The sequence below is a fragment of the Polypterus senegalus genome, chromosome 15 (assembly GCF_016835505.1).
Source record: "Polypterus senegalus isolate Bchr_013 chromosome 15, ASM1683550v1, whole genome shotgun sequence".
Taxonomy (NCBI): domain Eukaryota; kingdom Metazoa; phylum Chordata; class Cladistia; order Polypteriformes; family Polypteridae; genus Polypterus; species Polypterus senegalus.
This window is the reverse complement of record NC_053168.1, coordinates 102,304,190-102,327,913: the sequence shown is the minus strand read 5'-3', so window position 1 is coordinate 102,327,913 and position 23,724 is coordinate 102,304,190. Positions and strand designations below refer to the sequence as shown.

Sequence of the window (23,724 nt, the reverse complement as noted above, 5' to 3'; positions counted from 1 at the left end):
GAGAGTGCTTAGCAAACACACCTCTGAAACAAAGTACATGTAAATATAAATCTTTTCACACAATGGATAATTTATAAATGTCTTCAAAAATATAATTCATGTTGCCAGATGTGATTTAAGCCACATACTAAATGACAAAAGGAAGTGCCTCAGACATCACTTATAGACTGGAATCCCAGCTGACATAGGCTTCTGTATAGCACTCAGTTCTGTCAACTTGGTAGTATACTTTGAGGGATGGACTTCATTGACAGATAGATGAAGGGATTGATAAATATATGAAAATTGATAGATTTAGTGACTAAGTGATGGATTGACAGATTTTTTGATTAATAGGTCAAAATATGAATGGACAGAATAGCTGACTGATTGCTTTTTTTGATTGGTTGCTGGATGCATAACGTTCTTGAGTAGCAGACTGGTTGGACTAAGTCGCGGGTTAAGTCACACTGCAGGATGGGTGGTCACAGGAGTGCACTGCAACTGCTTCTGATTTAATAAGATTAAGTAACTGAACTCTATGACTGAAAAATCATGCAGTGTGAAATGGCCTTCAAGTATAATTATATTTTGAGAGTGCATTAAAGGTTGATGATAAATCTAGTTATGGAGTGTGGTGTGTATTATCAACATTCCCCATGAACTGCGCACATATTTGCTTTTTTGAAGGTGATGTAAATTGTCTAAACTACACAAATGTTGTCTGTGTTTCAAGTAAGTGCCAAGTTCAAGTCATGATGTCTACAAAGTGCATGATAAGTAACCTCTTAGTATCTTATCATTTACAAAGGTTAAACTCACTTGCTATGAATTAATTAGTGCTCAGCATTACCTTTGTACCACCTATTTAGTCATGTTATGTTAATCCAGACCAGGGTTGCAAGGGAGGCTGGAGACTGTCCCAGCTAGCAGAAGATGCAATGCCAGAACATACCTGGACAGGGCACCAGATCATCACTGGGCAAACACACATACCCACACAAAAACACACACTTAGTACAATTTTAGCTCTACCAATTCACCTAACATTCATGTCCTTGGACAGTGGGAAGAAACCGGAGCACCCAAAGGAAACCCACACAGATATGGCGAAACTTCACACAGGGAGGACCCAGGGCACGAAACTCTAGTCTCCTTACTGTGAGGCAGCAGCACTAGCACTGCACCACTGTGCCACCCTTACCACATATTCAGTATTTCTTTTTTATAATACCTTTGATTTTTTTGGTCAGTTTTTATTGTTCATCACAATACACACTTACAAAAAAGATTCCACAACAGAAAATCAAGTAGGGTGAACCATGTTTTTCCTGTATAGCATAAATGTCATTTAAGAGAGATTTTAATTTTACATTTAAAAATTTAAAGTTTAAATATTAACATAACAGTCTGGAGCCCACAAATTCTGGGTAATGATAGGCTAGAAACAATCCCAACATCATCACATGTAAAACTGAAACCAGAACTGGACCGGACACCTGGCCATTACAGGGTCCACTAACAGGGGCTAATACAGAATCGTCAACTTTATTGAACATGCCAGTGTTTGTGATGTCAAGTGAAAACCACAAATACCCAAGAAAAACAAAATGCAGATACAGGCAGATGTGCAATCCTAACGCTTTCCAGTTTAGCATGAACTCAGAATCTGCTAGTCAGCAATATTAGCCACTATACTCACTGTGCATTAATAAAAATGAATGATTCAGTTGTGGAAGTGTTAATGAGGGACATCTGACAATACCAATTTATGCTTAGTCCCTTAATATACAGGATAAAGTTGCCATTTCTTTGGTAACGCATAGTTTAGTCTTTATAAGTACCTTTCCCAGGTGACTGAGAGATTTTTATTATAGCCTGATATTTGACTTTAATGTCTTCAGAATGGCATTACCCTGAAAAGAGGTAGTGATGAAAAATTAATTGTGCAAGTCGCAGTAAGAGCTTTCCACATCTTTATCCTATTGGTCCCTGTCTGATGCAACTGTAATGTGATGTGATGTGCAGTGACTACCTGCTGATGCCGTGCCTACTCATCATAATATTCCAGCAGATGCACCTGAGGATTACTTACACAGGAGTTCTGCAGGAACCCTTTGACATGAGGCAGGTGGGTCTGTGCTTTGCGTTCCTCTGACGCAGGGCACTCCAGCTGTTCCTCTCACTTTTTTTGTTTCTGATGGTGTGCCATATTGAAATAAGTTCAGTCTAATTAGTGCCAGACACAAACAACAGCAGGCAACTTGATGTTGTCACAGTTGACTAAGTGGGTTTCTATTAATTTTATTGCCTGGGCAGAAATTAGGATTGGTTGAGAATTGCAGATGATGGCTGAAATTTATAAAGTCCCTGGAGCAGGATTATATTATTTATAGATGGCCATGTGACTTTGTCATCTATATTTTGAAGAATAGTGAGTAATTTTTTGTCAAAAAATGTGCCTTATTGTTCATAGTGCATAATGAAAATGGGATGTGTCTTTGAGTAAGTGAGTTGTTGGAAAAGAAGAACTGGGTCTGGTTTAAGAAATTCAGGTTGACAATGCTGTGCTTTAAACCAAATCACGATGTGATGAACTCACTGGTGGCCATAAAGGTATAAAAGATAGTCCATTGTTTACGGTGATAATAAAGTGGGGTTTACATTGCTAATTGTGAAGATGACATTTTATCAGGCCAAAAAGTACAGGTGACTGTAATAGTGAATATTATGAACCAGTATGCACTGTCTTGAAATGTACTGTATGAGTAAAATAATAAGCAGAAGAGCTCATACAGTATCTTCATTGGGCTGAAATGATTGACACTCCATTTGGACACTGACTTAACTGCACTGAGCGGATCCTGATTCTCACTTTAATCCCCGCTGCCTCTCCGAAGGGACGAGAGCATTGCGGAGAGAATGAAGGCAGACTTGGAAACTGTCCTAGAATTTCTCCAGATGGCTGCTTCTGTGAAGCGAGCCAATTGTTCTCAATGCATCATCCCTGTTTGTGTAATGCCTGGGAAGACTGAGAAGCAAATCAGCTGATCTTGTTCTTTCTTATAGTATAAAGAATTCCAAATGTCAGGCTTCGCATTCAGGGACAAGTCCATAAAAAAGCTCTTCAGCAAAGAAGTAGGTTCGAAAGAAAGAAAGAAAGAAAGAAAGAAAGAAAGAAAGAAAGATTATTATATTAATATTTATTCTGTTATTACGAAGTAATGCGAAGTAGAGATCAGAAATTAAATCAACAATACAAATATACTTAGAACAAAACATTAATTTAATTATTGTACACAAAACACTCAATCAATTTCTTAGCTAGATAAAGAGATTTTCAAATTTTGTTCAATGAATATTGAATATCAAAAAGGGAAAAACAGATATTGGAAGTTCTATTAACTGGAAGCCACTGTTTACTTATGCCTACATATTATACATTTAGCTCAATTAACCAAATAGTTTGCTGTCTGTCAATTAGCATAGGAATCAAAATTATGAACTTGCTTGGAGTAATAACAAAAGAATATGAAACAATGGTTTTCAGAAAAGAGAAAAAGTGGCAATCAAGAATAGGTCAAGTGTGATCAAGACACTTGAGTTACTTATTGGTTAATGGCTCTTTGGTGAAATCTAACAGCATACATATTGTGTAAAGGTTTCCACTAGAGATCATCATTTGTTTAAGAGTTAATTATTCTCTCCATGATGGAGTCTGATGCAGTATTTCACACTTTACAAAGCTTCACATTCCAGTTTAAAGTCTACCTCGGTGTGTCAGGAGTCAGGAAAACCTAGACTTTTTTTTATATTCATCCATCCATCCATTTTCCAACCTGCTGAATCTGAACACAGGGTCACGGGGGTCTGCTGGAGCCAATCCAAGCCAACACAGGGCACAAGGCAGGAACCAATCCTGGGCAGGGTGCCAACCCTTTTCATTATACAAGATCTAAAATACCTTTACAATATTTCACAAGACTATGGAATAGTCATTAAAATTGGCAAGGTATTGTCTTACAAATCTTAAAAATTGGCAGACTGAAATGAGCCATGAGGCCTATGGTAAGAAAATGCATTTGTGAAAATATGATTGCAAGTTCATTCTGAATTTTACAGTGAAATCGATAGTGACAGAAACGTAGATGGTAAGTTTTTCTTTAGGAAGCTATTACACAATATAACAATCCTAGAATAGCTTTGTGTTTGCATGACCTCAGGAACACTCAACAGGTTTAAAAAGTGAAACAAGCGGGAAAATATTGCCAACAGCAGGAGCAAGGTCAGAACATAGCCAAGAGTGGTCTTCTGAACTATGACCAGGCCAACAGACTGTATGGGCTATGCATTTCAAATAAGAACCACAACGGCAAGAGTCCAAAATTTTTTGAACCTTAGATTCCTCAATACATTCCTCTTAATTGTTGAGGAACTTCACTAAAGGATACACAAGAAATTACTCCAGAAGTAGTATTTATTTAGGGTATCCAGAAGTTTAATTCGGTTCATACTGTATATTCTTGACAGGACATCAGCCTTGCCATTTTCATCTCTTTGTCAAGTAATTGCAAAGCCAAAAATAGTGTCCATCTACTTTGACGAGTGTTTAATCACTTAGCACTCTTGAAGTACACTCTGTTCTTACAGTCTGAGTAGATAGTACATGGAAATTAATATTTTCCCTTTCATAGTTACTAGCACATGAAACACATTTTTAGAGAGGGTCTGGTTCTATAAGCCCATTTTTTAAAACCTGACTGAATGCGAGTGTATAACTCTCATCACTTTTTATCATACTGCTCACAGTATTCCTTTAGAAAATATTTATTTCCGTTTCCTCTATTAATAAAGACATTTTTCTCATTTCTTTATTTCTGTGGCTTAAGATACATAGATTCCATTAGACAAACAAAAATACATATATGAAGCAAGACCATAAATCTGCTATTCAGAAGCAATTTCAAGTCTGAATTTCATGTTTCATCTTGTGGTCCCACATTTTTTTGATCAGAGATTTTGCTATCCTTGCTGGAAAAGACAAGTGAATTTTTATCTTGTGTCTAAACCAAAAATCAGTCCTATCATTCAAAAAAACCCATACCTTATACAAAAAATATTAACCAGTTCAGTTCAGAGGTCTGAAGACCCAATCATATGGCACCAATTTCAAACTGTAAGTTGACCTATCCCATGATTTTGGGAGTAAAGCCAAAGTGGCCGAAAAAAGGGCACAACTGGGGAGAATGTGTTGACTCAAAACACACAGTCACCAAGTGCTGGCCACAATGCCATCCTACACGAAATACCAACACTTAATCGTTTGATATGAGGTTAATTAATTAACAGCACAGCTCAGGCTACTTGAACTTTCCTTCTCAAGACACAATTAAAACTCATCAGGTGGTCTGGTCAGCAGCTGGAGGAGCGATCAGTAGTGGTAAAAGAGTGATGAACAAAACAAGAACATTTCAATTTGCTTACTTTTTTACAGAACCAACAATAAAATTCAGAAAATTTTGCAATTGCATAGAGCAAAACTAACTAACAAGAGCTTATGTTCCTAAAGTCTTTATACCAGACAGGGAATCAACAGCAATCTTTTTTGTGTCAGTGGTACAACATAAATTGGGAAACATAAATTGTTTTACAAGTTTTTTGGGGAAGTGAAACACTGAGTTTTGCTGTACGTTTGGTTTCGTGGGAAACATTTCACTCACCACTGTGGTAAACCATAGCCTTTAGTTCAGCTGGCAGCATGTGTTTCAAGATAACCTGAGTTTCTTATAGAATTTAAGACTTACAAAGTAAGTACATCACAAGTAATCTAACAATGAATCTATGAATCAACTGATTTCTTATTCATTAGACATAATGTAATAATATAAAATGATCATGGTACTAGTAAGTCACTTAACTAAGCAATTCCATCTTAATATGACAATGATAATAAACACTAGGACGAAAGAAAGAAAGAAAGAAAGAAAGAAAGAAAGAAAGACTTCTGTATAATATAATTAGTACAGAAAATGTCCGAGAAAATGACAGATGCCTCTATCTTACTTCCCAAACCAGCCCACAATATAAATATTAATGGTCCTCTTCGTGATAGCTTTGTCAATTCAGTGAAAGTAAATGTCAAACTGGTTTTGCCATGCATTGCTGTCCCTGTTTAAGTAAAGAAGACACACACTCCCAGTTTATACAGTATGTCCTATTATGATGAACGTTGATTCTTTTTTATCGTTAATGAGAGCATATAGCAAATGTGAGTCCCTGCTTTCTGCAGATCAGTTATTGGCCTCTGAGTGAACCCATAATTCCCTTCTGCCCCTCTCTGCTGCGGACCACTGACTCCCAATTATTTCTACACAGGCTGGTAAGGAGCCTGAACTCTTTATGATGAGGCAGGCAATATATATGAGCAGCAAGGGCACAATGGATTTCTCTAGCAGATGACATTCAAGCACCACTGTGTTTAGCTATACACATTACTGGCAGATGAACATATAATGGAACTTTAAAGATGCTATAATGAGGCAACAGGGTTTTAAGAAGAGGGGTGGCTATTCTGGAGTCTGCTTTTTCTTTGAAAAATGCATTGTTTCTGGATGAGCTGCTGAGCTGAAATGACAGATAGATATCAGGCTGGTCACAAGTGGACTTTCTTGCTCATTGTATATGTGGTCATTACTAAAAGTAGTCCTTTGCACCTTCTAAATTTTTATACTTAAAACATAAATTGAAATGATTGCACTATATCTGATACAGTTTTCTATCCTTGTGATGTAAAATATTTAGGCCGATTGTGTTATCTGTGGTAATGTGAATGGTTAACAACCATTAGCTTTCAGTTCTGGCCATGAAACACTTGGAATGTCTACTTACACCTGACAATGACATCTCTCGTGCAAACTTCCTAAATTCACTCTAGTCTGCCTTTCATATTAACACATCACTGGATGGTACCATCTGTCTGGTTCTACACGTTGGCATTGAATGACCAGTCAACTGAGACACCTGTGTGCAGATGCTATTTATTGTTGTTGACACAACTGTTACCTCTGGGTTGGTATTGAAATTTCTAGATAGTTGCCCTGAATTTTGATATAGAAAGCAAAACCTGATTCATTTTCACAGCAGGATTCTCTGCTACTTTAATTTCATACTATGGCCACTATGTACTCATGACTTTGGCATAACAATGTCATCATAGTTGCTAATAAGGCAACAGAGATGAGACTCATTATCAGTAACAGTAAGGCTGCATACAGGAATGAGGAGGCAGATCTGATAGTGTGTTATAGTTGTAGCATCCTACACCTAAACACCATCACGGACCTCAGGAGATACAAAGAGAGACACATATCAGTCATCATGAGTGGATTAGCTGGTTTAGATACCTCAAAGAATGGGGGTTTGCTTCACAACACTGATTTTATGTGTAAAAAAACATTTTCTGGTATTTAAGGAGAAGCTGGAGTAATAAAATGGTGTTCTAGAGGTAAAAGTGACTTAAGTGTGACATCACAGAATGGTACATTAACACAATGTAACAAGAAAAGAAGAAGGATATCAAACCTGTACAAAACACAGACAGGATCTGAGTTAACATTAATTGTTGAGATCTTTTCCAAATGCCACTAAAGTGAAGCCACAATAAATATTTTAATCACATAGTGTACAAAATATAGTCGGGAAGGCAGCAACAACAACAACAACAACATTTATTTATATAGCACATTTTCATACAAACAGTAGCTCAAAGTGCTTTACATATTAAAGAATAGAAAAATGAAAGACATAATTATAAAAAATAAATCAACATTAACATCGAATAAGAGTAAGGTTCAATGGCCAGGGGACAGAAAAACAAAAACTCCAGACGGCTGGAGAAAAATAAAATCTGTAGGGATTCCAGACCATGATACCGCCCAGTCCCCTCTGGGCATTCTACCTAACATAAATGAAACAGTCCTCTTTGGCTTTAGGATTCTCACGGAAGGGCTTGATGATGATGATGGTCACGTAGACTTCTTCCTTTTAATCCGTCCATCATTGTTGGAGCATCATGAAGCTTTGAGTAGGTGGAGGTGGCGCAGGCCACCACCACAAAGAAACCGGAAAAAGAAACAGAAAAGAGAGTAGGGGTCAGTACCGATTTTAGAGCCACCATGAATAGTTGTTATGATGAATTGAACATACAGAGTATCAGGATTAAGTTAAATTACGATTAAAATGAAGTTATAAAAGGCCATGTTAAAGTAATGTGTTTTCAGCAGTGTTTTAAAGTGCTCTACTGTATCAGCCTGGCGAATTCCTATTGGCAGGCTATTCCAGATTTTAGGTGCATAACAGCAGAAGGCCGCCTCACCACTTCTTTTAAGTTTTGTTCTTGGAATTCTAAGGAGACACTCATTTGAGGATCTGAGGTTACGATTTGGAATATAAGGTGTCAGACATTCCGATATATAAGATGGGGCGAGATTATTTAAGGCTTTATAAACCATAAGCAGAATTTTAAAGTCAATCCTGAATGACACAGGTAACCAGTGTAGTGACATCAAAACTGGAGTAATGTGTTCTGATTTTCTTTTCCTAGTTAGGATTCTAGCAGCTGCATTCTGCACTAGTTGCAAACGATTTATATCTTTTTGGGTAGTCCTGAGAGGAGTGCGTTACAGTAATCTAGTCGACTGAAAACAAACGCGTGAACTAATTTCTCAGCATCTTTCAGTGATATAAGAGGTCTAACTTTACTTATGTTTCTTAAGTGAAAAATGCTGTCCTAATGATCTGATTAATATGTGATTTAAAATTCAGATTACAGTCAACAATCACCCCTAAGCTTTTTACCTCCGTCTTGACTTTTAATCCTAATGTATCCAGTTTATTTCTAATAGCCTCATTGTATCCATTATTGCTGATCACTAAAATTTCAGTTTCTCTTTATTTAACTTGAGAAAATTACTATTCATCCATTCTGAGATACTAGTCAGACATTGTGTTAGTGAATCAATAGAATCGGGTCATCAGGTGCTATTGATAAGTACAGCTGTGTGTCATCAGCATAGCTGTGGTAGCTCACGTTGTGCCCTGAGATAATCTGACCTAACGGAAGCATGTAGATTGAGAATAACAGCGGACCCAGGATAGAGCCTTGTGGAACACCATATTGGATATCATGTGTCTTCGAGTTGTAATTCCCACAACTAACAAAATATTTTCTCCCTGTCAGGTAGGATTCAAACCAATTTAAGACACTGCCAGAGAGGCCCACCCATTGACTAAGGCGATTTCTAAGAATGTTGTGATCAATGGTGTCAAATGCAGCACTCAGATCTAAGAGGATGAGAACAGATAAATGGCCTCTGTCTGCATTTACCCGCAAGTCATTTACTACTTTAACGAGTGCAGTTTCTGTGCTGTGATTTGTTCTAAAACCTGACTGAAATTTATCAAGAATAGCATGTTTATTTAGGTGGTCATTTAACTGCATAATGACTGCCTTCTCTAGAACTTTACTTAAGAAGGGCAGTTAGAGATGGGTCTAAAATTTTCAAGAGCGAGGGTCAAGATTATGTTTCTTAAGTAGGGGTTTAACTACAGCAGTCTTAAGACAGTCTGGGAAGACCCCAGTATCTAGTGACGAATTTACTATGTCAAGAACATTATCAATTAGCACGCCTGATACTTCTTTGAAAAACCTTGTTGGTATCGGGTCAAGGACGCAGGTGGAGGGTTTTAATTGAGATATTATTTTTGTAAATCAGGTAAATCTATCCTAGTGAAAGAGTTTAATTTGTTTATAACAGGATGTTGGGGTTTAGGGGATCCTTAGTGTTGGGGAGATATACTATGTTATTTCTAATATCATTAATTTTTGATTGAAGAATACAGCGACAGCCTCACAGGTTTCACTGGAAGCACTTAGGAGGCATTCCTTTGAGCTACCTGGGTTTAGTAGGCGATCAATTGTTGAAAATAAGACTCTAGGATTACTAGCATTGTTATTTATAATATTAGAGAAATAGCAGCGTCTCTCAAGACGGACAGTGTTATTGTATTCTGTTATTTTGACTTTTAATATTTCGTGGTGGATAGTAAGTTTACTCTTCCTCCATTGACGCTCAGCTCTACGGCATGTTCTCTTTAAATCAGACACTCTTTGGGTCTTCCATGGTATAACAATGCTAGAAGATTTTTTCACTGTCTTTTCAGGTGCAACTATGTCAACAGCAGCTCTCACTTTAGAATTAAATCTTTCCACCTTACTATTTACATTGTCCTCGCTATTATAGCTGGCACTATAAACGGACTGATTGCTTAAAATGTTTGTAAGTTTTAAAGCTGCTGCGAATCAAAGAAGCGTTTTTAACAATATGCTTCTCATGAGTGTTTTTATCATTATTTCTATATTAAAAGTAGAAGAAAATGGTCTGATAGACCAATATCAATGATCTGTTTTATATCAACTTTCAGTCCTTTAGTAATCACTAAGTCTAATGTATGACCTGCTTTATGTGTAGGCTGATTTATGAGTTGTCTCAAATCAAAAGAATCCAGGAGGTTCATAAATTCTTTTACTTTTAGATCACACTGATTATCTATATGAAAATTAAAGTCGCCAACTATTAGGAGTGTGTCATAATTAGTAATTAAAATTGACATTAAGTCAGAGAATTCCTCAAAAAGCGCGTTATATTTAGGAGGTCTATACACGGATAGTATTAGAACTTGAGAATCTCCATGAATAACAACGGCGAGATACTCAAAGGACTTGAACTTACCAAAACTGACATCTTTACATTTTAATCGGCTCGAGTAAATGTTAGCCAATCCCTTTTCCCTGGCGGGTTTGCATGAGTAAAACTGTAATCCGGAGGCAGATTCGATTAAAACTGACGCGGCATCTGAATTCAGCCATTTTCATTTAGTGCAATAAGATCTATTTTTTATCACTAATAAGATCGTTGATAAAAAACGTTTTGTTAGTTAAAGCTCTGACATTTAATAGTGCCATATTTAATGTTTCGAGGTGCAGAGATGAGTACTATGTGCGTTATTGTTATTTGGAATAGGAACTAAATTATTATTATTAGCGCTCTGTGTATATTTTTTGTTTAATCTGCGATCTGTTTTTATAGTTTTAATACATTGTTCCTCTAAAATAGTGATTTTAATTAGATTATTGGAGTTTATGCCGTATTTCCTAGGTTTTCTACGTGCATTGAGATTGCTTATTACAGTATTAATGGTGTGAACTTTAACGGAAGACTCTATTAAACATTCATCATGTCCTGGCACAACAGTATTATTTCGGACGGGGTTAAGAGCAGAGATAGATAGTCAAGAAAAACGAATTACCTTCGATATGTTTTCGGAGAGGACCCGGGCACCGAAACTGTTCGGATGCAGGCCATCACGCTTGAAGAGACGCGCCTTTCCAAAAAGAGATTCCAATTGTTGATGAAGCCGACATCCTTCTTCTTGCAGAAACCCTGTAGCCAGTTGTTCAACCCTAGCAGACGACTGTAGTACTCGTTGGATCGTCTGACGAGAGGTAGTGGACCCGAGACGAAGATCTTTGCCGATGGGGTCCTCTCCTTCGTGTCTCTAATCAGAGCTGCGAAGTCAGCCTTCAGGATTTCTGATTGTCGGTGCCTTATATCGTTTACGCCGGCATGCAAGACGATTGATCCAACTGCCCTCTCCTTGTGTTTCTCGTAGACTGCTGGCGCACGTTTCAGTACTGCCTTTGCATTGTTCCCACTGTCAGGTGTAAAACCAGTTCATTCCCTCAAGCTCCCTATGTTGTGATCAGCTGAAGACCCCCTATTGTCTGAGTGCTCTTCTTAAACACTAGCACTGTCAAATGTATTCCCACAAATCGTGTTCTTGTACTCTTTTTTATGTGGTATTGCTTTGCTTTATTAAATGTGTTGCACATATTTAAAGAGTTGTTGACCAAAAATGGTGGTGAAGTGGAGAGACCTTATTTGATTTCCTGATCAATCACTGTTTTTCTGAAATTTGTATATCCTTTCTGTACCCATGAGGCTTTTCATAGTCTGGTACTCAGTTTTCTATCTACCTCTCAAAGTTATGCAGGATGAGTTAACTGGCAACTCTAAATTGGTAGGGTGTGAGTAAGTGGGAGTGCAGGCATTTCTTCCAGGTTTGGTTCTTGTATTGCACCAAATGTTTCCAGATCAGGTCGCGCGTATGTGTTATCCTGCAATGGAAAAGCAAGTTTAGAAAACGAATGAGTTAATGGATGGTTAAATATTGAAAATAAAGTTCTGACCTCAAATGATATGAGTAGGCACTGTACACTGTACGCCAGCGAGGTGCACCTGTACATTTGCTAAAGTCCAAGTTAGACAGTATATATTTAATTCATTTCCCATATCTTATTAAGAAACAGTTAACTGCTCTGCAAATCATTTTTGATATGGTTTTCTCTTTCACATAATTGCCCAATTACCTTTTTTAAATAAAGCATTTAGCTGCGGGGTACAGCAGCACTGGCCACATCTTTTATTAAAAGGCTTATTTTTGTTAACAAAAACAGATGCAGTTTGCCTCTGTTTTTGCCAATTCCTTATGCAGCTGCAGCTGATGCCTCCTCACATGCCTGATTTGTTTAGTCTCTTAAAAACTAATTTCTTCTTAAAGTTTAAAATCCAAAGATACATTTACATTAACATATCTATAGCTTTTATTGACTGGCACAATTCCTAAAATATTAAGAGTGCCAGTTGTCTGCCCATTATTGCAGAAATCAGAGCTAGGCTCAAATTTAATTATATAAGTTAAGTAAAGTAAATAAATAAGTAAGTAATTCAAAGAAACAAGAAACTGTGAATAAAAGAAACAATAGATGAGAAGGTGTTGGGGTCCTGAAGAATCCCCCGTTTAAGGTCCAAAAGGAAAGCACAAAAATCAATAAAAACCACAAATAAGCAGTTGTGGTCTATATTCGCCAAGGTTCAAGCCACTAGCTCTTTAAGGTCTGACCCCTAGGTTAGCTGGTTTTTGGACTGAACACAGACATCCAGTCAAATTACTAGATATATGACCGTGTAGGGGGAAGAGGTGGAGTCATGTGTGTTCTACTGGAAATGATGTCAGATGTCTTCCAGTGGGTGTTCCTCAATTCTAAATGTGGAAATGTAAGAGTGGGTAGTTTTTGTGTCACACTCTTAACCTTTCCTTTATTTTTCCTCAGGCATGAACCCTTTAGACACTCCCAATGCTAATATTGTGGCATGACTTATTTCACATTTTTTTTCTCTCGCTTTAAATAAAATTGAGTTAAAATAATTAAGTTTTGGTCTCATGTTACTCATTTCAGGTTACTTTGGAAATTTCAGTCTGGCAATCACACCAGTCACAGTACCTAAGCAGCAAAAACTAATGTGTCAGTGACATTTAATTTTCATCTGATGAAGAAATGATATACGTATTAGATTTTTAGATTTAGGTGCAGCTGTTGTCATTATTCACAAGTCTATTCTGATACACATGCTTGAAAATGACACTGGGGTAAGTGACACTGTTCTTGAGTGGTTTAGTTAATACATATCAAAATCAATTACAGTATGTACAGGAATTTAGTTATAATATCCGTACTTTCTGAATTTCAAACATTGGAAAAATGTCTCCAGAACGCCATGATTGATGACGACTAGAATATCATCCTCATCAGTAACACAAACGGCTGTTTAACGTGGCAAAGTGGGCCCTTTCTGGATACTCAGCTTTTATATCCAGACTGAAGACTCATTAGTCTCACATGCACTGGTTAGAGCTACTGAATGCCTGTTCATATTGTGTCTATTTGTCAATTATTTGCACAAATATACAAGCATTCATAATCATTATGAAGTGTTAAATGTCCCCCTCTGTGCTTTGCCTTATCTTGCTATATATAGTGCATGGTGCCACTGCTACACCTGCCAATGAATAGTAGCACTGAGAAAGTGGGATCTTTGAAATCATAGGATGCAAAGACTTAATGTTTTATTACTCTACCAGGACATGTACTTATATTATTGAATGCCCTATTGGATGCAGGGGCCCAGGTGGTATAAATCACTGGAACCTTAATCTTCTCTGAGTCTAACTGTGACAAGTTGACTAGGGGAGGCAGGGATTTTTTTTTTCCTCCAAAAATCCTGTCAACTGAAGTTTTTGTTTTCCTGTCCTCATTTGTCAGCTGATCATATTGCATGTCATTATGTAAAAAAAGCCTAAACTGTTATGATTTTAGGTTAACCAGGTAGTAATGTGCTCAGTTTTACTGTGTGCTCAATGTGTGTTCATGTATGTAAATGACTGATGGTTTAATTACTTTTGTCATTGCTTCATAGCAACAAGCACTCTGAGACTGTACACAGTCAAGAGCCCTTTACAAAAAGAAACTGATTTGAAATCAATTCGATGAGCACCTTATTTGCTCATCCTAATTATGAACCCTTCATGTTGCTTTCTTTAGATTGTTAACAAAAGAGAAAAGCTGGCTACGCTTTAAACTGTATTCCTAAGTGTACAGAAATGCTTGTACACAGCAGTTACGTGTATAGGGGGTACCAAACAGTCAAATGTCCATTTCCAAACATGCAGTTAAAATCTACTCTATCAATATACATATTATATTTATGTAAATGTTAATTTTGATTATATACTGTATATTCTTGACAAGTGATTGTGTGAATATTTTTTTTTATTTTATACATTATATTCAAAATTCACTCCATATATTATTATTCATTTTATTTATTTAAAATTAATTCCTTGTATATCAGATGTGACCTTATGTATAAAATGTGACATTATATGTAATAGTAGTTAAATTCAAGAAAGATCTACAGGAAAAGGGCTTGACTGTCGGCAAGATACAGGATCGCGCTGTTTGGAGAATGTTAATCAAGGACATCAACTCCATATCTAAGAATACTGTATGTAATGGTAGTAATACTAATAGAAAAAAAAAAAGTCACATTAACTGGCATATCTCCAGTGCCAGGATAAATAAGAATGTTATTAAAATAAAGAACTTCACTGTCATTAGTAGAAAAAATAAATCAGTCTACTTGCTTCTAGACTTCCATTACCTGAAACCATACGGAAAAACCCAGACTATTTACATCTGTTAATATACATGTACTGTACATAAATGATCTGAATTAGAATATAAATGACAAGCTATTCAAGTCTGTAGATGATAAATGCAATGTAACAGTATGTTGTATTGATTCTGATTTTGAACTGGAAGAATGAGGCATACATTGGTAAAGTGGGATTGAAGATCTATAAAGAAAGGGGCTCATGTACACGTTAGTTTCCATATCCATATGATCTCAAAAAGTTCACCATTGGCCTAAAATATAGTTTAGTATGACTCAAAATATTCCCAAACTATAATATTTACTTGTGTGGTACACTAATGCCGTATATTTTTACATATATTTGTTTAGCTAATGCAAATCCCAAGCAACTCGCAAACTACAGGAGTGCAGCATAATGGAATTTTTGTGACGTTAAGCCGACCTGCTCCGTGTCACACAGGGAGCAGTCAAATGAGAAGCAATGCTTCTCCATCCACATCAACTGTACAGTGTATAGGGAAAATTCTTAATATTTTTATAATAAATGTTTATTCATTCCTTACAGTTTAATGATATTATAATAAAGGTTCTTTCTTTCTTTCACAGCTAATTGCTTTTTTCATTTTTTTCTTTGGTTCTAGGTCAGCTGTACTAATTTATGAGCCAAATTCAAAAACAACATTTGGATTTATTTCTGTGAAATAAAAAGAACAACACTTTCATTTTTAAAAAGAGGAGAGGGAATCAACGTAGTACTTGGAGCCAAAGAGAGGCGCAGCTTTGACTTCCCTGTTATGTTCCAAACCTGATCTGGACAGTCAGTTCTTATTGTGTTTTCCAGCTAAAGTGCCTAGGATGAGTGGAGTTGCTTTTGTGTCTCTGCGGCTGGCTGTGTCCTGGCCAGCACTGTTCTTGGCATGGACCTCTGCCACGTCTTCTTCTTTGCCTTCAGGATCCATAGCCAACACTTGCACTACTTTGGTACAAGGAGAGTTCTTTGGCTACTTCTCTTCATCTTCTGTCTTCCCTGCTCCAAACAATGGTGGCTTAGCTTCCCATTGTTCCTGGATCATCCAGAACCCCGACCCACGGCGCTACACTCTTTTCATGAAGGTTTCTAAGCCCACCACTGCTTGTGATCCTCGACTGGTCAGAACTTTTCAGTTTGATTCCTTTCTAGAGACAACCCGCACCTACTTGGGAATGGAGAGTTTTGATGAAGTCCTCAAGCTCTGTGACATATCAACAAGGTATGCTTTCCTGCAGTCTGGCAAACAGTTTCTGCAGATGAAGAAAGTCCTGCCAAGGGATGGTTCCTCTTTGAGCATCCAAGGAGATGGCGAGTTCTCAGCTGAATACTTGGTGGTGGGTAACAGAAATCCCAGCATGCCAGCCTGCCAGATTCTTTGTAAATGGGTGGAGAGCTGCCTGGCTTCCAGCACTTCTTCTCGGCCATGTGGCATCATGCAGACACCCTGTCAGTGCTGGGACAGTCCCGTGAAGAAACAGGATGGTTGCATCCGGGGAGGTATCTTTCTGGAGAATTGCATTCCCAGTTTAAAAGAGAGCAACAGGGATGCCGAGATCGTGGGTAAGTGGATGCTTTTTTAATCTTTAAGCTTTTTCCTGCCTTATGATGCACATTTAAGACATCTTTTAATCTTAAACTAAAAAAATAGATGATTCTTCTTGCTAATGCTTGGTAAGTTTTCTCTCTCTTGCAGCAGGTTCAGTCACTGGGAGCCATTTCTTGATGTTTCATGACAATTACTCTCGGAAAGCTGCCTGTGGCAGAAGTGTTCAGCATTTCCAAACTTGGAAGCTGTGTCTCTTGTCTATATGATACCAGTTTAGACTTAAACTATATTTATAAGGGACGGTTAAAAGGTAAAAGCTATTGTATAGTGAGGCTAGTCTGCTTGTTTAGTACATTATATATGTTCTGGTAAAGCTGTATACTTACATATTTTGAAAGTGACTTTCTTGCCCAAGATCCTGTTTTTTTTTATTATTTTTTATGAGACTTCTATGGTGTCACGTACTTAGGTATGATTTATGTAACTTTTGTAAGCTTTACTTTGTCTTCCCAATTTATTTTTATTATTATGTCCTTGACAAAAGAGTTACTTGTTAATGCTTTATAGGAAAAACTGTTGTAAAAAAGAAAGACAGAGAGAGGGATAAAGAAGGCTTGGGGTTCCAAATGAGAAAGCTCAGTTTATTGCAATTGTTTACTGGTTTCTTTGTGAAAAGCAGTTGATAGACAAGGACACTGTAACACCACAGGTGTTGCCGTTTGCTCCGTAGTGAACTTCTTTCTTCTGGTCATCCAAATCAGACCTGACCACTGCAGAAATCTTTTTAAAGGGAGCCAGAGGTGGGCGTGGCAGTAGACATTGAGGAGGGCGGAACTAGCAGAGTGTCGGTGACTACAGTAGTGTAAAAAAGGCAGACTCTCTGTCATCTCTGTCATGTGTTCCCTTTGGCTTAGTCCTGGTGTGCTACAATCGACAGTACAGTATATTGTGCTTTTAAAAGTAATACATGAAAGAAATAATTTTTCTAAAGCAAAAAATAAGAACTGAAAGAACAACACAGTGGCATGAAGTAGAGAAAATAAGCAAAAAGCAAAAACATCTATAAAAAATGCACTTTGACCATTGTTATTCAGCAGCTTTGTCTGCAGTGTGCAGTGATATGCCAGGTATTTGAAATATAATTATTTGCTGTTTATCTGGTACGCTCTGCAGGCTGTTTCCCCAGCTTTTGAGTGTTTCAACTGATTCATGAAAAAAACTCCTTCCTGCGTTGGGTTGTTTATTTCACATTTGTATTACCAAGTGGACATCATTCCATTTCTTTTATGGATATTCCATTCATTTATTTTCTAACCCCCTTATCCATTTCAGAATCATGGAGAGCTGATATTGAATTTATTTCATGCAAAAATTTTTTTTTTGAAAATCTGTTAGCCTGAAATATGTTTACAGCTCTCAACTATATATTTAGTATAACATCTCATAATTTAAATGCACCATGAGTCTTAAGTTTCCAATGTTGATTCAACAAGTGCTTACTTGTTATTTAACTGATATTCATTCCTCTGCTGTTTAGTTTACAATAACTGCTTCATTGAAAGTTTTGCTGATATTTCTTTCTTTTACTCTTTTTTTATCAAATGCATAACATGTGCGGTATTAATTTCTTTAGCATGCCATTGTTTGCTCTTAAATTACCAGTGTCTGCCTCGTAGATGATTTCTTTAAGCTGTTTGCCCAAATGCAGCTCTTTATTGTTTGATACCTATTGCTTATGCAGTGTATGCTTTCCAAAATGTAGTGTACAATTTTAATAACCTTAAAAATTCTTGAGTTGTTTGTCTACCAAGACATGCATGTTAGATTCTAAACTGGGGCTGTGTGAGTGTCAGTGAGTCTGTGATTGAGCCCTGAGCAGGACAGGTGCCATGTCTGGGGTGAGTTTCTCATCCCCAAAGTCCGGAATTGGATTAATTGGGTTTAAAAATGTTCAATATGTATTTTAAGTTTGCTCTTGTTTAGGAGATTGGGAAATTCTGTTGTTTATTTGACATCAGATTTCTCAACTCTGTGTATTTATTATATAGTTTTTTGCTGACAATTAATCACATATGCTTTTACTTGTTAGGGGGTTATCTTTTTCTTCAACATACAGTTTGTAATGTGAGCTTTAGAACCTCATTTCATAAAGTCTTTCTAAGCGTGATGAACTCATTTAACACAAACAGACCTATAAACTCAAAATTTCCTTTTCACCTAACATATGTCAGATATTAAAAACATTTCTAAAATAAGGCACCAGATGAAATTATCAGACATTTCTGCAGTTGTTGCATATGAGATCCTGCTGGATGACTTTGTTCAGTGGTGCATTTTGAATCGTCTGTAGCACAGCATTAGCGAAGCCGAGGTGGTGGTGGTGGATGACATGCTTCATATTTTTCACAGTGTTCTTTATTTTCTTTACACTTCTATTATCTGTCTCCCAAATTTTCATCATGGTCCACCCATTCTTATGGAGAGTTCTCAATGTTTCCTACATTTTCAGTTAACTACTACATGTGCAAGAATCATGCAGAATACACTTTTTCTTTTATTCTCCTTATCTGAATCTTTCAAAAACTGTTTGCATTATAACATTAATAGATTCTCCTATTCCTTCCTTCCTTCCTTTTTAATTTTTCAAGGCCCTATTAATGATTTATAAATATTGTGTTCTGTCCTCCCTTCCTACTTCAGTTTCTGTCCTTCTGCCAGATGCTGCATGACGCTACACCGCATTTCATTTGCCAGCCTCCCAGTGAGCAAAGTATGTGTTGATAAAGTATGAACATCTCAAGGTCACAGCTGGAAGTGTCCATAGGCCAGCGAGGGTTGCCAAGTTAGAAGAATCATGAATATATTAATTGGCAAATGGCTTATATCTGTCCATTTTTTCATCTGGTGTGTAATAATAAATTTATGTTTTTTATTTACTGCATATTATGCAAAAACTGAATATTTTGCATTTGTTTTAAGTAAATGCCAGTGCATATGTGTAAATTATCAGTGTAATATATCTGTAAAAGCATATGGTTAATGCACAAATAAGAAGATACCAAGATGTATAGGTAAATTAAGTAGAACTTTGCCGTGTTACGAAATTAGCAGCATGGAGCACAATGCCACAGCTGACATATTTCGTAAAGAAAGCAACAACACGTTCTGAACTGCACCAATGTGTCACTCTTGTACGAGATTACAGACTCCCTTTTTTAATAGTGAGGTTTTAAAATTTTTTTAACTCTATTTTCTTGATCTTCTTATCTGCCCTGTGTGTCAATAAGCCTTTATCAGTGTTTTGCTGTTCCATACACACATGCTTACTGTGGAGACACTGGCAGCCCACAAATTAAAGTTTACCGCCATCAGACACTCCACCTGAAAGAATTCCTTTTACATATTGTAAAGTCCTACTTTTTCTAATTCAGTTATTCAGTATCTAGCTATATTAATTAAAACCTGTCAGGTGAAAGTCACTACAAAAGGAGAGCTCTTGACAATGGACATTTGCTTCATGTCAATGTGCATTTTTGATTTATATTTGTCCATCATCTGAATTCCATTTTTGCTTGGACTATCTGTGGAAATGATCCTGGAGAAGCTTAAGCTGTAAATACAAAATACTTTATTTTTACTTGATGGCTGTTTGTTGGATAATTTGGGTATGACATTTTGTGAAGACCATTATTCTACGTTCCTATGTTGTGTTAGACAGAGCTAAATTTATTCAACATTTTAAACAATACCGCATTGTATTTTGGAATCCAAGAGATGAATGTAATAAGCCTGGTGCAGATGGTGTGTTTGTTGATGAAAGCTCTATTTGTTCAGGTCATGTAACTGTACATAATATAATATTTTAAAGGTATTTATTAACATCAAATATTTTCTGTGTGTATATATTTTTTGAAAGAATAGTTTTTAACATTATTTATTTGATCTACACTCTTAAAAATAAATGTGCCAGAATGGATCTTCAGAGTGATGTCACAGGTAAACCATTTTTGGTTCCCAAAAGATCCATCAACATGAAGGTTCCAGAAAGAATGCTTATTAATTTGGGTCCATAACAGTCTCCATACAGTGAATAACCAGGAATAGATGGTGATGGGTTTATGAAATACCAATGGGTCATGATTTTAAAGCACTCTTGTTGAATATGTTCAGTAACACTGACTAAGCCATATTTTCTTAATGTGTTAGTGCTATGCTAGGTAGTCCAATACATTGCAGATTGCAGGGGTTTTTTTTGTATGTATTCAGAAGTTTTTCAAAGCACATAAAACCAACTTTATATGCAAGAAATCCTTTCCAGAGTGAAATGGTGCTTTGTCAAGCAAGAGTTCTACGATAAACCACACAACCCAGAAAAGAACTGTAAAGCGCCATTAAAGAACCAGTATTTTTAAGATTGCATGCATTCAATTTTCTTTTTGTGAATACAGTGTTGCTTAGCTCAGTCTAAAATAACTCCTAACGTTTTGCCATCCAGCAAAATATCTATGCAGAACACGAAATTCTGTGTATTTTTTAACACTCTTCTAACCTTTACTTGTCACATTTTTGCATTAAGATTTTATTTCTCTATAGAAATAGAGGGCATTTGAGGTGTATGTTTTATTTCTGTTATTTTTCGTTTAATTTAGAAGACACAGATTAGCTTGTTCATTCGTGTGTATCAAGCAGAATTGACTATTGTAATGAATTATTTGTCGGGCTATTCAACTTGTTTGACTTCTACTTTACAGTTAAGTCAAAACATAGCAGCAAGGATTATAACTAGAATTAACAATGACAATTTTTTAACTCTGATTAAGAAATCGTGACTTTCACTTTAAGTTAAGTTTATAGCTGACTTTTCATCCCTCTTATAAGATATACAAATTCTTTAAAAGATTAGCCCGTTATCGCCTAGAGTACACTGCCAAAAGTTTTTTAGAGTAAAGAAAGCTATTATATGCAAGACTGGCATTTGAGGGTGGCAAGTGTGGCAATCACCCCAGACCTCGTGCCTAAGGGGCCCCGCTTTTGAGGTCCACGTGTCCCCTTCGAGCAGATTTGTCAAGTTATATTCTACAGTTATATTTTGATAAAGTCCGCGAGTTATGTTGCAAAAATTTAGCTGAATACTGTAATGAGAAAATCCGGAGTGTGTTAACATTATTCTTATTAAATTCGCATGCAGGTTTATACAGTCCACACATACCGGTAACAGCGTTTGAAGTAACCAGCCCTGCATGGGGTTGGTCAGCCCAATGCCCCACAAACCCCTAAGGCTGCCTCTGATTATATGGCCTCCAAATTCTAGAATGATCCACTTTACAAAATTGGAGACAAAATCTTTGCATTTAAATCAAAGCTGAAGGACCTTATAATAACATAGAATAGTCTTGTTCAAAATGTAGTACTGCTTTTCATTTTTTCAATGACAGTATTAGATGTAGTAGTCACTTTGATTAGCTATTACTAAGATTTTTCTTTTCTCCGTCTTTATTTCAAGTATGGCCACTACCATTTTAATCAAGTTCTCCTACGGTCTTAGATAAGACATCAGAATGGATGGAGGATTTGAGCAAACATATTGACAAACTCAGACTGAAACATTTGTTGAAATCCACTAAAATCATGAGCCATTGCTTACATTATAGTGCAGTGTTTAATGTCCACTAGATTCTGGACTTTCAGTTGCTGTTGTCAAATAGTTTTGATGAGCTGTAATCTAACAGTAGTGGGCCCAGAAGGGTTTGATTGCTTAGGAATCTGTATTAAATGAAATTGTATCCTTTCTCGACCTTGCTAACTAACCTGTAACATGTAGATTTTAGCATTTAACATTGTTATGATTAGAAATTTTAAGTATACAAAAGCAGTCTTTCCATCCTACACCCCAACAAAGTGCATGTCAGGTTAACTGATCATTCCAAATTTCCCCCCTATAAGTGTGTGTAGATGTGTGTAAGGTGACCCTGTCATGGAGTGGCATCCCATTCAGAATTTGTTCCTGCCATGTGCCCAAAGCCACCAAGGTAGACCCCAGGTGTTTGTAACCCTGGACTGGATTAAGCATGATTGAGAAAGGTACATGTTATTTATGTTAAAAGATATCCAGCCATATATACAGATTTAAGATTTTTCTTTGTTTCAATGTGTGTTATTTTATTCCTTAATTTACGTATCTGCAAAATAAACACCACACTCAGAGCTTCAAATGAGAAGAATATTGTGTAAAAATAAATTCAACTGTACAAAAGAAAAGCTTACTTTTGTTGTAGGCTTCATACTGATTTGGCTAAGTCGGTATGATTGGGAACATAAGATGCATCTAAAATCTGCCAAGAAACAATTCACACTTCTTATGCTTTTTCGTTTTCATCAAATTAAAGTCAGTGCTACAGACCAATGCCTTCTGTAATCTGACACCTCATGTTCTCTAAAACATTAGAGATTTGGGGTACACATGTTTTGGACCAACTAAAGTGTATCTGGACTGCTCATTGTAAATAAAACATTTGTGCTGGAGCTGCCCAGCTAGATTCATACCCACCAAATGGCTGGCAGGCTCTTTAATAATTCATATTTTAATTAAGCAGTTTTATTACACCAGAATTAGAAAAGATAATAACATTTTAAGGACTTAAAGTGGGGGAGCATTTTCAGACAAATAATGGAAAGAAGACCATCTGAATGTGGGGGATGGTTACCTAAGAAGGATAAGGACATGTGCCCATCTGAAATAGGAAGTGCAAAATAGTGTAGTGGTTGATGTCCTTGACATTAAATTTGAAGTTCATGTTGCCTCTTTAAACAGTAGTACTTATAGACTTCTCTGTGTAAGTCATTTTTTAGGACCTCAGTGAACTAATAATGCTTTGCTGTTTGCTCATACACATGTTTTTTACGAGATAGAAGAATTAATGCATTTATAAAGTCTAGAACATATTGGCCAGTTTGTCTGTTACAGACTGGACACGGTAGATGCCTCATTTGCTGGCAGTGGTCCCTGTTGTCCACAGTGTACATTGTAGATTGGATGGAGCCAATGTCCAGTTTGT

The 23,724-nt window shown here is 36.7% G+C and overlaps 1 protein-coding gene across 8 annotated transcripts in view; it reads left to right on the top strand.

Annotated features, from left to right (window-relative positions):
• Nucleotides 1-23,724, top strand: part of adgrb1a (adhesion G protein-coupled receptor B1a) — a 151,187-nt gene that overhangs the window by 23,838 nt on the left and 103,625 nt on the right. For all 8 annotated transcript variants that reach the window (XM_039736403.1, XM_039736400.1, XM_039736409.1 and 5 more), the window contains exon 2: nucleotides 15,734-16,683. In XM_039736403.1, the coding sequence (XP_039592337.1) occupies nucleotides 15,948-16,683 (736 nt within the window). In that variant the 5' untranslated portion in view covers nucleotides 15,734-15,947. The remainder of the gene's footprint in view (nucleotides 1-15,733; nucleotides 16,684-23,724) is intronic.